At 49.1% G+C, this 17,826-nt stretch overlaps 1 protein-coding gene across 1 annotated transcript in view; it reads right to left on the reverse strand.

Moving 5' to 3' along the window:
- Positions 1-721: 721 nt before the first annotated feature.
- The window catches only part of SH3PXD2B (SH3 and PX domains 2B), a 112,283-nt gene continuing 95,178 nt past the window's right edge, over positions 722-17,826 (reverse strand). The window contains exons 11-14 of the mRNA XM_060144202.1: positions 17,705-17,754; positions 16,711-16,830; positions 5,767-7,299; positions 722-1,019 (exon numbers count right to left, since the gene is read on the reverse strand). Coding sequence (XP_060000185.1) covers positions 882-1,019; positions 5,767-7,299; positions 16,711-16,830; positions 17,705-17,754 — 1,841 coding nt within the window. The 3' untranslated portion in view covers positions 722-881. The remainder of the gene's footprint in view (positions 1,020-5,766; positions 7,300-16,710; positions 16,831-17,704; positions 17,755-17,826) is intronic.

A 17,826-nucleotide genomic window follows, 5' to 3' on the forward strand; every position in this document is an offset into this window, starting at 1 on the left:
CGCTCCCGGGGTGTGTGGGGTACGGGTGGTGGTGTTAAACCACAGAATCACTTTCCTTTCTTATGGGAACAGAGCTTAACATATGAAGGAAGATTATTCCTAAGTAAGGTGCACCAGAAGATCATTGCTTTAAACTGTTTCCTCTAAGGTGGGATGAATATTGTATCGAAATCCTCCCCTTTGAACTTCTGCGCTGGGACTCTGCTGGTTCTACTCTTCTCTTCCTAGGAAGGTGGGGTGCTGGTGTCCTTTTGGATTCAGCTGGGACCAAGGAGGCTCCGCACCGGTGGTTGGTTTTGCCTTGGCGCTGCCTTTGGGAAAGTAATAAAACATCAGGCAATGCTCTCCACCTCCTGGGAGCAGGCGGCTTGGGCAGTCCCTGTGGCCCAAACGTGGCTGCACCCTCCTACTTCCCTGCCCATCAGGCAATGCCAGCGAGAGGTTCAAACTCCCTGGACATGTAAAGTTTTCCACCTTTCGGCACAGAGCCGAGATGTGGGAGATACCCAGTGAATACAAGGAAGCTTTCTCTTGGTTTCTGGATATTGTAGTTAAAAGAATCAAAGTACACTAAGGTCCAGAGGAGTCATCCCTATTTCTGAGCAATGCCCAAACCTAGCTCACACAGGCTTCTGTTTTTTGATCCCCAAATCCAGGCCAAGATGCCAGGGCACAAAGCTACTCACCCTTTCTTCAGCCAAATAAAATCCATAGACACATCTTCACAATGAAGCTTGAAACCAGTCAAGCACTTTTTTTTATTAAAAAAAAAAAAGAAAAGTCTAATGGTAAAGTATATAGTCTATACATGCTACAGCTAATTCACTGTTCATCACCCCTCCCCCCTCACATTATATATCCTCATGTATTTTTCGTGTGTGTTAAAAGGAAACAAAGACACCACCAGAATGTGTCAGCTTGCCAAGGGTATGAGGAGTGCTGAGATGTCCAGAGATCTCCAGCATCATCCTGTGAGCAGACGCGAGGTGGTGGGGCAATGCTGTCAGAGCCCACTGCTCCTGGAGGGATGCAAGAAATGGCCTAGTTACGTGGTGGCTCCCTGAAGCAGGAAATGTGGGCTGTAGCCAAGGTGACCAGTTTGTTATCACCCCGTGAGTGGAAGGGGTGCTGCCACTAACAATTACATGGGCACAATGTCACAGACGGGCGTACACTGGGGTAAAATATGGACACCTTAGTTGTGTTAGGATTGCTTATTGCCATCATAAGCCTGGTGGGTGCACCTCCTCTTGTACGTTTATAGAAGACCTGAAAGTGAAGGCTACTGGCTGTGGCACTGGGCTTGGCCTCTTCAAGGACAACAGAAGTTGAGTCCCTTGTTCCTGACTGGAGCCAAGAAGGCCTATTTGGGAGCAGACGATAAAAACGGGAAAGGTGGAATGTTGAAACACAATGGGTGGCTTGAAAACTCCACAAGGTAGCACCAGAAAGCAGACGTTACCCCATGGGGCTGGACGGTCAAGTCTGTGAGAAGGGTCCTCAGCAGGTGGTCCACGAGCAGACAAAGACTCTGGAGTCTCCTGGTTTTAACTCTGCAACTCCACAACTCTGTCTGTGACCTTCACGGGCTAAGGTCCATCTAGACCTTACTTGGCCAAGTTAGGAGCAATTCCTCCAGGCTAACGGAGGGCCTGCCGCACCCTCAGGCCTCAATGCAAGCCAGTTTCCTACTCATTCAGGCCACACTGTTTGGCAATAGGGAATCTTCGTCTATGGTCTGATATGGTTGTTTGCAGCAGAAGCCCTGAAGGACGGGCCTGACAACCAAGGAGGGGACAAGACTGCCACGTGACTCAGGCTGTTACATGTACATTATCACAGCCCAAAGTGAAGGGCAAGACCTGACCCGACACTTAAAAACTCAGAAACAATGAAAGGACGGGAGCCAAGCCGAGGCACGAATGTTCTTGTTCTTGATGATGTTGAGTTGCCAGCTACCTGAGGCCAGGAGCGATTTCTACTTCATCCCACTCAGTGCCGTGTACTCGGTACAAACGAAATAAATACTAGACTGTCCATCCCTCAGCCTAAGAGTAGGGTCTTCCAACCTTGGGGAGATTTGGCATCTGTCCTTTAATGTGGCAAGTTTGTTTTCCTACATTCTACCTGGTAAGGAAATCCCCTGTGGGCCCAGAAATGTTTTAAGGCCGAGAACTTTGTCTAAGAAACCAATCACGTGGTGAGGCTTTGGGGAGGACATGTAACCTGACTACTGGAAGCCTGGTGAGGCTCTAGCAATCTCCCGGCAGGGCAGGGCATTAAAAATGGTTTGAGCTGCAGCCCAGCTCCCCAAGTCTCATCCTGGGACAAGGACATAAACCCACCAAATGGCAAAGAAATTCTGAGTAAAAAACTTGAGTAAAGGCCTATTTTATCAAGGGGTGGTCCTAAAACGCAGATTTTCCAAAGATTTGGCGTTATGACTACAAGCTGTAGTTTTGCCCTAGGGTGTAAGATAAAACAGCCATCCCGAGAAAGTATGCGGGGGTGAGGAAAGGAATAAAACCCATCCTTGCCTGCCTTTCTGGGCTGGCATTTGGCCTGTGACCTACTGACATGTGTGATGGTGGGGTCAGGAGAGGAAAAACCTAAATTGAGAGGGAGGGTCACCTGCTTCCCTGGAAGCACCATGAACATGTCATTGTTGATGGCAGAGGAAACGTCACGGGCACTGGGGAGAAAAAACAGGATTCAAGTCTCAGCTTGGTCAATATTTGGATGACACTGACTTCAACCTCTGAACCTCAGTGCTCTCATGACAGATTGGGGCTGATCCTAGGCGCCTCACAGGGTTGAAGTGAGGATGAGATTAAAGGACGGAGCGTGCGTAGGCACCGGTAACCTGCCCGGAGGCTGGCACAAAAGTTATTCCTATGGCCCTGGACATTTGCCACGGTGGTGACTCCAGGGGATTTTGCATCTGCTCCATCAAATGCGCATAGAATGGTGGCTACAGTCCTGGATGGTATCAACCTAAGCCCCCAGGTGAGGACGGCTAGGGAGAGCCGTTGGCCATCAAGACCGCCCCTTGCAGCTGCCTGGGGAAGTACCCTCACCGTGGTAGGAGGAGCTGGAGAGAGGAGTCCTCAGGCCACACATGTGTCCTGAGGAAAGAACAGTGAACAGAGAGAAATGTGGCTTGAGTACCTTCAGTTCACGCCAGAATAATAACAATAAAAAGGCTGATTACTTTTTCATGTGCAGGGAAAATTTTCTATCCAGAAAAAGGCGGAATTAGTCCATTCCCACCCAGCTGACCCCTGGGAAGAGGAAATGAAGCCAAAGACAAACGCCTTCAGTGGAATCTGCACACAAAAATCAAAGCTCTTCACAGCCAGGCACGGAGCCACTCGCAGCCTGGTCTACACCCAGCGCCTAGTACATAGTAGGCACTCGCAAAATACTAGAAAAGGTCAATGAAAGCTGAGAGATAATCAGAAAAAAAAAATTTAGAGTTTTGTCTTTTGAAATGTGGTCAAATCCTGCATAACAGCTTCACGAATGGTGTTTAAACCAAAATGGGTCAAAAACTCAGGAAAACGTGCTGTGGGGCCTCCTCCCGAGTGAGGGGACCTTGGAGGGTGGATGGCCCTCTCCCATTCTCCCTTCTGCCCCTGGCTGCCATCTTCCCCCCAAGGTTCTGGGAACAGGGCTGGGGGCAAGTGGGCGCGGCAGGGCACCTCAGGGCCCTGTCCCAAGACTCTCGGGGTGTGGGATTTACAGACCTACTGAAGGAAGGAATAAAGATGCGATTGTGGATCAGGGAAGGATCCAGAGCCCATGTGGCAGTGAGGAGGGGTGGGGTGGGGAGGGGAGGGGAGACTGGAAGAGAGCTGTCTGCACATAAATTTTGGCACTGCAGGTAGACGGCGAGCATCCCTGGGAAAGCTGCTCTTGTGGTCCCAAAAGCATGGCAGCAGATGACTACTCTGCATCAGAGATCTCTGGGGGCAGGGCCAGAGGGCCACTTCCTCTTGTCCTGCAGAGTAGGGTGGGATGAGGAGGGGTGCTGCATTCTCACCCCCCAAGGCAGCCTGGACTCCAGGCAAGAGCTCTGGGCTGGAAGCCAGAAACCCTGGGTCCTGACTCTCGTTCTGCAGTGTAGCTGTGTCTCTACGTGACTCAGTGAACCACATCAGTCAAAACGGGTGCAAGGGCTGCCCCGGGTTCCTTCCAGTGAGACCACAGAGAGGGAGAGTGCATGGAAAGAAAAAAAGAGAAAACTACTCTTCGAGTGCCAGAGAGGAGCAGGAAGCAGCAGCAGAGACAGGTTCTGCCTGGCCCTCGGGTCCCCATCTCCTTATGGGACTACTGCCTACTCTGCCCAGTTTGCTGGAGACTCCGCTGCTGGCCCTTGAGCCACCAGGGTCCCTCAAGGCTGGCATGTGAGACCACCTTGGCTCCCTTTGCTCCATAAGTTCTATCCCCTGGGGTGGGCACCAGCATAGGGGCAGGAAACAGGGCTCTGTGGCAGCACCAGGGCCGTGGGCAGCCTCTGTGTGGAGCAACCATATGGGGTCCAGGGCAGCCTTCAGTAGATGCTACAATGGGTTGGAGGGGTGTTGGGTGTGGGAGCAGCCACCCGGCCCCCACATGCACAGTCCAGGGCAGCCAGCTGGCGTCTCCGTCTCCCTGCCTGGTTTGCCTCTTACAGGGGAAGGGCACAGGCATGGAAGTCAGGCCAGCCTGGATGCAAATCCCCTTTGCTCCTCTTCCCAGCTAGTGTGCCCTTGGGCCCATTGAACCCGTTTCCTCATCTATAAAGCAGGTGTAATAGTATCAGAGAGGGCTGCTGTGAGGGTTCAGCATGAAGGTAAAGTGCCAAGTACAGCGTCTGGCACCTACTAGCTACTCAGCGAAGAGGAGCTCCCAAGGGGCGTGGCTTGTGAACGGTCCCCTTATTCAAACAAACCTTGAGATTCTTGCTCTAGGTAGGCAGAAGTGAAAGGCCCCCCCAAAAGCGGGCTGGGGATTCTTGTTTAAAAGCCCTGGGTTGGACCCCAGCCTGCAGCAGGAAAAGGGGAGCATGCTCGGAGCTGGAAGCACTCCTTTAGAACTGATCAGGGTCCCAGCACAGAAGGGAGGCAGCATGGCTGGGAGGACCTCCAGGCCCACTCCTGGGGCAGCTGCATCTGCTTGAACCTGAGAGGCCCGTGGACCTGAGGCCTCGGGGAAGACACCACCTCCCTGGAATTGGCAACGGAGCTGACTTCTACGGGATGAAGTTCTTTCTGGGACCAGGCATTTTGGAAACTGAGTGAATCAAGTTGCTTGACATGAATGAACTGGGTGGGGTGCTGGGTCGGCAGAGGGCTACCCACACTCTGCCTGATCCGATCAACAAGAGACCCTTTCTGTAGTTTCTCCAGATGATGGATTCCGGTCCTAGAGACCTCAGAGAGTCACGGTCCAGCTGTTGGGTGGGCAGGGCAGCTGGGTGGCAATGCCACTGGCCTTAAGGCAGGGATGCTGAGAAGAGAGAAAGGGGTGTGGCCTCTGAGCCTCCAGGGGACGCTGTGATGGGAGGGGTCCCTCTCCACCCAGAGAAGGGAAGAAACCACAGTATTCCAGTCTTCCTTCCTTTGAAGCTGCGTGGAGGATGATAAATTAAGAGGCATATTAAATATGTAGGTAAAGCCGGCAGGGTCGTGCAGGACTTCCAGGCAGGAAGGGAGCAGGCTAGGGCTTCTTTCTGAGATAGTTGGAAGGAATCCACCCCTCCCAGGAGGGGGCCCCGCTTTGCACCTGGCAGAACCACCAGCCGCTGCTGTTCTTTTCCCGGACCTCGAACACCGTCCCCTCCTGGAAGCCGCTGGTACCTTCGTCTCCTTCAAAGTTGGCCACGGCCACATACAAGTCCTTGGGGCCGTCTGCATTGGGGAAGGGGGCTGCAGCCACTTTCTCCTTGTTTTCTCCCATCTTGCCCATCATCCGTGGCCCCAGCCCACCTTTGCCTCGCATGTCATCCTGCCCCCCTGAGGAGCCGGAGAGAAAAGGTTTGGCTTTTGGGGGGACAAGCAGGGCCCGGCCTGGGACAGGAGCTGTCTTGCCTTCGGTGGGCTCCCGCTGCGGCCCCCTGACCTCTGGAAGGGGCCCCCTGACCTCTGGAAGGGGCCCTCTGACCTCTGGAAGGGGCCCCCTGACCTCTGGAAGGGGCCTGGACGACGAGGAGGTTTTCTTGGGGGGGGGTGGTCTCCGAGGAGGGACTACAGGTCTCTGCTGGGAAGCCTCTTGGAGAGGGACTGGCACATTCTTAGGCACAGGATCTGCGGTCTTGGCCGGCCTTGGAGGGGCTCTGCAGGACGTCTCCTTTGGGCTGAGCCCATCCTGTTTGCTCGTCCTGTCCTGGGCACGGCCAGGCCCCTCCCCTGGGAGGAAGCCACGGCTGATGGCCACGTCCTGGCCTCCCCCAGCCTGGGGGCTGCTCTCTCCGTCCAACGAGGGTTTCTCTTGGGACTTGGCAGGCCTGAGCTTGCTCCTGAGGTTACAGATGTCCACTTGGTCTTCGCCCTGAGGTGGCTCTGTCTTGGGGGAAGGAGCTGGTTTTGGCCTAACCTGAGGTTTGGACTTTAAGAAGGGATTCTGGGGAACAGCTTCCGGCCTCTCCTCCGGTGGGTCAGCTTTGGATTTGGAGACAGGTCGGAGGTTGGGCTTCTTCACTTCCTTGGCCAATACTTTATGGCCACACTCCAGCCCCATCTCATTTTTCAGCTGGAACAACTTGCTTTTGTCAGGTTTGGACTCTGGTCTCCTGCTGTCCCGGGCTGGAGGCGTGTGTTTGGTTGGGATCATTGGCAAGATCATGCCAGGAGGCTTGGGTGAAGAACCTCTGAGCTGCTCCATCCTCTGTCGCTCCTGCAGCTCCCCTTCCGACTTGATGATGGATTCTTTCCGGGGAGGGAGGCTGGGCTTCTCCTCCAGGTCGGGGTCCGAGATCTCCTCGTAGCCTGCACACGAGGACGTGTCTGAAGATGCCTTCCTTGGGACCTCCTTACCACCCTTCCAGTCTTTGGACCACGGCATGGCGGAGTCCACAGCCCCATGTGGTGCATCGGGTAGGGGCCGGGACGGGCCGACGGCTTCACTGCCCGTGCAGTTCTCCATTGCTGCTGCATCTCCCAACCGGAGCTGCGTCACCTCATTGGGCAAGGGAGCCAGAAAGTTGGGTCTTGAGGCATTGCTGGTTTTCTTATACTTATCGATGAAAGTCGCTGGGGCCCACCCTTCCTTATCTTCAATCTGAATGTACCACCAGCCGCTCAAGTTCTTCTCGATCACCTGGAAGGGAGGCCAGAGGAAAGCACTGAGTAGGTATGGTGTCAGGGCCAGTGGGCCAGGATGGTCTGGGAGAACCCACATGCAGCTGGGGTTCTGGAATCAGGGATTTTACATTCGTCAGATTCCCAGACAATATCTCTGGGGGACCATCTATGAGACTGCTGTGTATCAGAAACATCTTACATGGGGGTAGGTGCTCGTGTAATTTTGGATTTCCTCAAAATCAGTCCTTGAGATATGAACTGGGGTGTAGGTAGTTAATCTGAGAGATGATTCCAGGAAGCCCAAGTGAGGAACTGAGGAAAGGGAGAGCCAGTTAGGAGCAGGGCCAGTGGGGCTTAATTTAACAGGGATCCTCTGAGAGACTGTGCCGAATCAGACATTGGGGGTGGGGACACTTATCTCCTGACCCCTAGTCCCTCCCCCTCCCCAAGACATTAACCCTCCCCCTTTCTGGGTGATGCCCTTAGGCGGGCATAGGAGGTAGGAAGCAGTTGCGGGGTTGGGATAGAGGGCAGGCCACCAGCGGTGTCTGCTAAAATTCTGAAGAAGTTCAAGGCAAACCCCCGATACAGCCCAAACTAGCCTTGATCGCTGCTCCTTTGGTTGGGCACCAGACAAAGCAGTTGGCTGGTGTTTATATGCCATGCCGTATGAAAAATGTGCATCACACCTAGCTCATGTTTAGGTACAGGGGAACTGATGCTGATGGAGGTACAACGAACTCATCTCATCTCCCTCTCCCTCTGGGATACACACCCATTGACTGGAACGGTGGGTGGAATCACTCATGTTATTTAATATCTTATGTTTCCTGTCTCCTTTTTGTTTAGTACCATGTGGCTAAATTCACACGGGTGAAAGGTGCACACGCTGCATGTTACGGGCTGAACTGAGTCCCCCCCAGATTATATGTTGAAGCCCTAAGCTCTGTACCTTAGATTGTGACTGCATTCGAAGACAGAGCCTTTTAAGAGGTAATTAGGTTAAAATGGGGTCATTAGGGTGGGCCCTAGTCCACTATGACTGTTGTCCTTATAAGAGGAGATGAGGACACACAGAACATCCAGAATGAGGGCCGACCACGAGTGAACACAGAGAGAAGGTGGCCAGGTGTGAGGCAAGGAGAGAGGCCTCAGGAAAAGCCAAACCTGCTGACACCTTGATCTTGGACATCCAGCCTACAGAACATGAGAAAATCCATCTCTGTTGTTTAAACCACCCAGTCCTCTGTGATGGCAGCCTGAGCAAACTAATAAACAGCAATACCACAGCAGGCTCTGTGCACAGGAGAGCTGGTTAATGATTACAACCACCTGATGAGATGGGGATTGTCATCCCATTGTACAGATGCAGAACCAAGCCTCAGGAGAGCTGAGGAGCTCGCAGAGGGTCACGCAGAAAGTCAGTGGTGGAGGCGGGAGTCAAAGGCAGCCTGGTGGGCTCCAGAGCCTGAGGCTTTACTACCCAGCCCTGCCCTGGAAAGTGGACCTTGCTTGGCGGGGGAGCCGTGCCTGAGGTGAGAAAGCGCTAGGGGCTGAGGGCTGTGGGTATGGTTCTGCTGTTGCGCTCTGCCACCCAGATCAGAGAGAAAGGCAGCCACAGACCCAGTGCAGGAGCAGAGGCTGGCCTCTGGCTGCAGTCCTGGGTTCTGGTTCTGGCTGCCTCAACAGCCCTGGGTAAGCCACAGGCCTGAGATGCTACATCACAAAACAGAGAGGATGGTAAGAACAGTAATGCCTGCTTGTAGGGTTTCCATGATGACCACATAAGCTAATGCGTGCAATAGCACTTGGTAAAGGCTGAAAGGAAAATGTTACCTATTAGTATTAAATTACAGGGGAGAGCACTGAGAACGCAGCAGGCATGTGGCAGGCATATACTTAACACGTCCCACTGGAGTCTCTCCAGGAAAGGGTACTGATAAATGGAAGCCCTTTACGTGCTGGTGACCAGCATCTTATCAACACTTGGTAGCTCTGGTAATGACTGAAGGTGATTCTGGGCATACAAGTCATTGTCAGCACATCCGTGAATTCAACAACTGTAAGACTAAGTATGTACGTGAGCAAATGAAAATAGAACAATTAATCAAAATGAAATCTATCAATGAGGATTTGCTAAGCTTACACTCTACCATGTACTATGGCAGAAGCTCTCAACATTTGTGTCCTTAATTGCGATGCATGGGAGTTTTCATTTACTAAATAGAAGCTAAGAGCTATTACAAATACAGTCAGTCATACCTAATTAAAAAAATTTTTTTTAAATTAATTAATTTCTGGCTGCGTTGGGTCTTCATTGCTGTGCGAGGGCTTTCTCTAGTTGCAGTAAGCGGGGGCTACCCTTCGTCATGGTGAACCGGCTTCTCATTGTGGGGGCTTCTCTTGTGGAGCACGGGCTCTAGGCACGTGGGCTTCAGTAGTTGTGGCATGCAGGCTCAGTAGTTGTGGTGCACAGGCTCAGTTGCTCCACGGCTCGTGGGATCTTCCCGGACCAGGGCTCGAACCTGTGTCCCCTGCGTTGGCAGGTGGATTCTTAACCACTGCACCACGAGGGAAGTCCCCAGTCAAACCTCATTTTATTGCACTTCACTTTATTGCGCTTTGCAGGTACTGTATTGTTTTTTTTTTTTTGCTGTTGTTACAAATTGCTCATTTTCACAATATTTCAAACTTTTTCATTGTTTATGTGTAATGGTGATCTGTGGTCAGTGATCTTTGATGTTACTATTGCAAAAAGATTATGACTTGCTGAAGGCTCAGATGATGGTTTGCATTTTTTAGCAATTAAGTTTTTTTTTTTTTTTTTTTGCGGTACGCGGGCCTCTCACTGTTGTGGCCTCTCCCATTGCGGAGCACAGGCTCCGGATGCGCAGGCTCAGCGGCCATGGCTCACAGGCCTAGCCGCTCCGCAGCACATGGGATCTTCCCAGACCGGGGCATGAACCCATGTCCCCTGCATCGGCAGGCAGACTCTCAACCACTGCACCACCAGGGAAGCCCCGCAATTAAGTATTTTTTAATTAAGGTCTGCACTTTTTAAAAAAAATAAATTTATTTATTTTATTTGTTTATCTTTGGCTATGTTGGGTCTTCGTTGCTGTGCGCGGGCTTTCTCTAGTTGCGGCGTTCTCTAGTTTCTCTACTCTTCAGTGAGGTGCTCAGGCTTCTCATTGTGGTGGCTTCTCCCGTTGCGGAGCACAGGATCCAGGTGCGCAAACTTCAGTAGTTGTGGCACACGGGCTGTGCCACAGGGAAGGCGGGTCTGCACATTTTTTTAGACATAATGCTATTGCACACTTAATAGATTATAATATAATGTAAACACACTTTTATATGCACTGGGAAACCAAAACATTCATGTGACTTGCTTTATTGTGATACTGGCTTTATAGGGGTGGTTTGGAACCGAACCTACAATATCTCCAAGGTTGGCCTGTAAAAGCAAATGCAAAGCCACAAGAATGGAGATGAAAGAATATAGCCTGGGCTTTAAAACCAGAGAGATTTGGGATCAAATCCCAGCTCCACCACCTACCAGCTATGTAACCTTGGACATTTACCTAACCTCTCTTTGTCTCAGATACATCTGTAAAGTGGGCTGGGGACTTCCCTGGTAGTGCAGTGGTTAAGGATCTGCCTGCCAAGGCAGGGGATATGGGTTTGAGCCCTGGTCTGGGAAGATCCCACATGCCGCGGAGCCACAGATCCACTAAGCCCGTGCGCCACAACTACTGAGCCCGCGTGCCTAGAGCCCGTGCTCCACAACGAGAGAAGCCACCGCAATGAGAAGCCTGCGCACCACAAAGAAGAGGAGCCCCCGCTCGCCGCAACTAAAGGAAGCCCACGCGCAGCAACGAAGACCCAACGCAGCCAAAAATAAATAAATAAATAAATTTTAAAAAATAAATAAATAAAGATAAAATGGGCTCAATGTATCGATCTCTTGGGACTTGTTTGAAGATTAGTTATGAAGGACGTAAGGTACTCGGCACAGATAAGTGTCTGTATCATCATTATCATCGTATCATCATTAGTAAAACATGTTTTGAAGATACATGGACCAAGCAAGGAACTAAGGTATTCCTTGTAGCTCCACTGCTGGAATACTGTGGTTCCATTCATGAATCCTGAACACTAAGATGATGTTGAATTGAACCAGGAAGCAAAACTGGAGGAGAAGAAAACAAAGGATACAGTGTTTATCATAAGAACTCTCGGTTAAATCAAAAACTGTAGGGTCAACTACTTCTCACTCAAGTCCTTCAAGTCATCACTAGCAGAACCTATGCTGACATCACAGAACAATAGTAAAGCAGAGAAGTTTCAAGGATGGGTCACATTTGTGCTTCCTGGGAAAGAATGCTGGGTATGTGAGCTATTTATTGGCTCAGCTTTAGCAAAAACAGACAGAATAAAAGCCAGAAATGAGACAGGGAATGGTTCTGGTTGAAGTGCGGGTACAGCCTTGGAGGGAGACTCCCCAGCATCTCCAGAAGACCCCAGGGATCCATTTACTCCCTACTGCACACAGCGTCAGCCCTCAGCTTCACTGCATCGTCCGGAACACCTTGAGCTGCCCTAGGTGGATTTCCGAATGCTCTGAGCCAGGGAGTGCTGGTGCGTATTGGCAAATGCCCTGTTCGCCAGCACGCTCAAACAATGGTGTGTGTTTGTAAAAAATGCTGGAAACTCATTGTCTTAAAGGAGAAGAAGGTTTTATCATGTTCTTCAGTGCTCTTGGGAAAAAACAAACAAACAAAAAAACTTTTATAATATGCAAGCCAGACTTCTGGTTTCAAGATGGGAGATGGAATGAACAGCAGTTTCCCCTTAATGCAATAAAGCCAGGAAACAAATGAATATCAGTAGAAAGCCAAGCGCAGAAAGAGGAAGGGGAGAAGTTAGTGGACTAGGAATTGTGAGGAATCACGGATGGGCAGAAGCTGCAAAGGGGGGCTGTGGCCCAGGACTGCTGCAGGGGGTTTTGTTGCAAAAGGTAGTAGCAGTGTGAGGTCTGCCAGACTTTGAGGGGGTAGGATCTGAGACTAGGAAGGCCCAGGGGCAAGTGACAGGGGATTAACTGGGATACCACGGCAGAAGCAACAAGGCTGGTTGACCCCTCCATGCCCTTTGTTCCATTCCTGTAGGGTAGGTGGTATGAAGGAGGTGATTGCTCATGAGTGGAACAGTGAAAGAACGAGCTTGGGTCAGAGACAAGACACTGCTCAGTGGCTGGCTCAGAAGTCCCCCATCTGGCACTGAAGCCGGTGGAAGTCAACCAGCCCCTTGTGTACACTCCCCAACTGGGCTGTTCGACTGCTGCCTCTTCTTGTACTGCCCAAGACAAGTCCTAGCACCATGAAAAGAACTGAAATAAATAATACCAACACCACTGCAAAGGATTTACAACCGAGGAGAGAGATCATGAACAATAACATATTTAATATCCTTATACAGATATAGAAGGGCATCGACATCGTGAAAGAACAGGCTATTATGAAACGAGAACACGTAACTAGGAAAAAGAATCAATAAGTGCTCTTGGAAATAAAAATGATAGTTGTTGAAATAAAATAAGAAACAGACTGAATTGTTAAAGAGCAAATTAATGGACTAAAAGATGAAGCAGAACGCTCTAGGAATGCAGTACAAAGGGATGAAGGTGGAAAATATGAAAGAAACGTTAAGAGACATGGAAAATAGGGGCAGAAGCTCCCATACTGTTTCATAACCATTCCAAAAGGAAAGAATAAAAAGAGTGAAGAGAGTCATTATTTAAAGAAGTAAAAGTGATGGACTTCCCTGGAGGTCCAGTGGTTAAGACTCTGTGCTTCCACTGCAGGGGGCAAGGGTTTGATCCCTTATCAGGGAACTAAGATCCTGCATGCCATGCGGTGGGGCTCCCCTACCCAAAAAAAAAAAAAAAAAGAAGTAAAAGTGGGAAAATTTCTAGGAAGATCTCCTGAGTCCTTAGATTGAAAAGACCCACCACATGCTGAGCAGGATATAAAAATAAAGAAACATACCTAGACATGCTTTAGTGAAACGTCGGCATTTTAAAGACAGTGAGGAGCTCCTGAGAAAATCAGAGAAATGACAGCTAATGAAAAAGAGAACAAGGACCAGGTGGAGAGTACCTGCTTCCTAGCAACACTAGATGCAGGAAAAGAATGGGACAATCTATTCAAAGTGCCAAGGGAAGATGACTGGAATTCAAAACTCAGTCACTGAAGAATGAGGGGAGAATATTTTTCATAATGTCAAGAAAGCATTATGTACACAAATGAGGGCCTGTCCTTAGTTAAGGATTGAGATGTATGGTCCCATAGAAGCTAATGGAAGGGTAGGAAGGGACACCAGTGTGAACCTGGGGAGGCTTCCCAGAGGAGGCAGGGATTTGAAGAATGAGGTGGATTTTGATATGCCAAGTTCAGTTCTAAGAATGGCCTTGAGAGCCTTCTATAAGAAAACACATAGTGGCTAGGAGCTGGGTTAAAGGAAGGTTAAAGGCAGAGAGAGCAAGAGAGGTGGGGAAGGGCCAGCTGAACCAGTGGGGTTCAGAGGAAAGCAGTGAAAATAAGGCTGAATAGCAATGGGAGGAAGAACAGCCCTTGATGTGGAAAGATGTTAAGAGACAGGCATATGTTTCATGTCAGAATAACATACATGTTTTAAACAGCAAAATGGGGGAACTGGGCACAGAATTATCTTGAAGCACAAGCAAGATGCCTTGTGAGTTCTCTCTGTGGATTTGAAATTAGAAAGAACAGATTGGGAGGAAAAAAAAGGAGCAGATAAAAAGCCTTTTAGAGCCTTGGAGGTATTTCCACTGTCCCCTCAGTTTCTCTGTGAGGATTGGGATTTGCATTTTAAAAAATTAGTTTGACAGGCTTCAACCCAGGTTCTTTAAACACCCCTGCAGACAGCCCTCCTGCTGTCTGCATGGATTAAAGGACACTTGGCTTGAGGAGAACTTTCTAGAGAGGCTTGGGCAGAGTCAGTGGTGGTGAGACCCAGGATGCACCTTCGGGAAGTCGTCTCCTCCCGGGCTCACTGGGCAGCTGCCCTGGGACTCGGGGTGGGGGGGGGGCAGGAGGTGTCAGAGCGGGAGGGAAAATGGTGGGTTCTTTGGAGGTCTAGAGAAGTGACTAAAGACCCTTAGGACACGTGCCACACTTATGCACTGGCTCAGTAATCATTTGTTCACTCTTTATTTCCTTCGTTCATTCAAACATTCATTCATAAAGGAATGGCTCTCTGAGCACCTACTGTGGACCAGCCCCAAGGCCAGGGTTAGGGACGAGAATGAAGAAGAAAACACTCCCTGGTTTTCTGGGTGTTAGCAGGAGGCTAGTAGGGAGATGGATTTTCATTGATTCAACATTTATTGCAAATCTATCACGTGCCAGGCACTGTGCTAGCTGTGGGGATAGAGAAGTAAAAAACAGATATGGTCTCCATCCTCCTGACATCCCCAAATACTGGGCAGATAAACAGCAGGCTGTCAGTAGCCGTGGTTCTAATCTGGAGACAGACATGGGTTCAAATCCTGACTCTGCCACCTTTTGGCTGTGTGACCTTGGACAGCACCTTTTTTCTGAGCCACAGCTTCCTCCTCTGAAAAATGGGAATTGTAATAGTCCTGCCTCACAAGAGTAAATGACGATATGATTAGGCAAGGTACGGCATGTGAGGTGCTTAGTGCAGTGGCCGGCACCTAACTGCTATCCCATTACTTACGGGCTTTCCTGGAAACATGGGAAACACCTTCAAGCTCTAACCCCATGAGAAAGAAAAGAGAAATGGGAGGGGAGAAGGGATTTATGATGGCCTTTACGCAGGGAACGGAGTAGACAAGCAAAGAAGTGGGAAGTAAAGGGGAGAGGAGAGGCAATCAAGGAGGGAGGAGGTGATGAAAAGAGGCAAATCTATAGACACAGGAAATAGATCAGTGGTTGCCTAGGGCTGGGGCAGGGGCACTGAGAGGGATTGAGGGGACGTGGGGAGGGACTGCTAATGTGTACAGGGTTTCTTATTTGGGTGATGAAATGTTCTAACGTTGATGGTGGTGACGGTTGCACAACTCTGTAATTAAACTAAAAACCACTGAATTTTATACCTGAAATCACTGAGTCATATGGTATGTGAATTATATCTCAATAAAGCTGCTACTAAAAAAAAAAGAACACAGGAATAGGAGATGGTGCCTAGAATCAAAAATCACAAGTAGTACAAGCTTTTGTACAGCAAAGGAAACCACAAACAAAACGAAAAGACAACCCATGGACTGAAAAAAATTATTTGCAAATGATACGACCGACACGGGCTTAATTTCCAAAATATACAAACAGCTCATATAACTCAACAACAAAAAACCAAACAACCCAATTGAAAAATGGGCAGAAGATGTAAACAGACATTTCTCCAAAGAAGACATACAGATGGCCAACAGGCACAAGAAAAGATGTTCAACATCGCTAATTATTAGAGAAATGCAAGTCAAAATTACAATGAGGTATCACCTCACATGGGTCAGAATGGTCATCATTTAAAAAATCTACAAATAAATGCTGGAGAGGGTGTGGAGAAAAGGGAACCCTCCTACACTGTTGGTAGGAATGTGAGTTGGTGCAGCCACTATGGAGCACAGTGTGGAGGTTCCTCAAAAAACTAAAAATAGAGTTGACATATGACAATGGCATATATCCGGACAGAACTCTAATTCAAAAAGATACATGCACCACAATGTCCACTGCAGCACCATTTACAATAGCCAAGACATGGAAACAACCTAAGTGTCCACTGACAGAGGAATGGATAAAAGTGTGGTGTGTACACACACACACACACACACACACACACACACACACACACACACACACACAATGGAATACTAGTCAGCCAGAAAAAAGAATGAAATAATGCCATTTGCAGCAACATGAATGGACCCAGAGATTATCATCCTAAGTGAAGTAAGTCGGAAAGAGAAAGATAAACATCATATGATATCACTTATATGTGGAATCTAAAATATGACACAAATGAACTTACCTATGAAACAGAAACAGACTCATAGATAGACAGAATAGACTTGTGGTTGTCAAGGGGGAGGTAGGTGGGGAGGGACAGACTGGGAATTTGGGATTAGCAGATGCAAACTATTATATATAGGATGGATAAACAACAACGTCCTACTGTATAGTACAGGCAATGATATTCAATATCCTGGGATAAATCATGATGGAAAAGAATATGAAAAAGAATGCGTATATACGTATAACTGAACCACTTTGCTGTACAGCAGAAATTAACACAACACTGTAAATCACCTATACTTCCAAAAAAATAAATTGAAAAAAAAAAAAAAGGAATCACAGGTAGACAAAGTGAGACCACGTCCACTCACCTCGACCTTCAGGCCCGCCTGGAAGCTGATGCCATCAGGGATGGTGGTCTGGAATTCAGCAATGGTGTAATATTCTTCCTCCACTTGGGGTGGGATGGGAGGCTTGGGCAGACCTCGAGGCTGGTACAATTAAACACAGTGTTAAAACCACTGTAAGTCCATTCCCGTGGCGCTGAATGGGAGGCGCTAAGGGATTGGGGCACACAATCACCCTCAAGGGGGCGCTGGCGGACCCATTTGGATTCTAGGACAAAACAAAGGGGACCACTCAGATCATCGTCTTCTAGATAGGTCACTGGCCTTTCAGCTTTAGGGCAATGAGAAAAAACATGGGACATTTGCCTATAATCATGAAAATTTGGGGCAAGACAATATTCTCTGAACTTAAGAGGCAACAAGTGTTGTGAAATGAACAGGTTTGCAAGTTAGACCCATTGGTGTGACTTTGGGCAAATCCCTTCCCCTCCTGGAGGCCTGAGTTTTATCTCCTGTAAAATGTGGGTAATAACAGGATCTACCTGGTGAGGTCACGGAGCGCATTCAACGAGTTCACGTAGTGAAACACCGGCATACTGCCTGGCACCCAAAAGGTGCTCGATAAATGGCAGACATTAAAAGAAGAAAGCCCATTTTCAAAGTACTGCTTACAGAGTTAAAAATGGAGTATGAAAGTAAGAGATCAGAACGGCACCACAAGCGAAACGTGTGCCTTATCCCATTTTGGTTTCAAGTTACGTTATTCAAGGAGACTTATCTAAGATAAAGCGGAGTCGGCTCAGGAAGCAGAAAGTACATCCTGAGACCTAACTGTCACAAAGCCATGGGCGAACTGTTTGATCTCCCCGGACCTCAGTCTTTCCACCTGTCAGTGGGATTAGCTTCACAAGGCTGCTGTGTAGGCAGGAAAGAGTGCATCCTTGGAGAAGGCGAGGTGAGTGTCAGGGGGCTAATCTCAGGTCAGGGTCTGGCTCCCCAGTTGCAAGGGTCCACTTACTATGGTCATATCCCGGCGAGGAGGGGGTCTCTGTCTCATCTTGGGTGATCCTATAAAGAGACGACAGATAAAATTCCTGAGGTGGACACCACGAGAGATCTATTCTCTCCTGCAGGAGATGA

Source organism: Lagenorhynchus albirostris, chromosome 3 (assembly GCF_949774975.1).
Source record: "Lagenorhynchus albirostris chromosome 3, mLagAlb1.1, whole genome shotgun sequence".
Taxonomy (NCBI): domain Eukaryota; kingdom Metazoa; phylum Chordata; class Mammalia; order Artiodactyla; family Delphinidae; genus Lagenorhynchus; species Lagenorhynchus albirostris.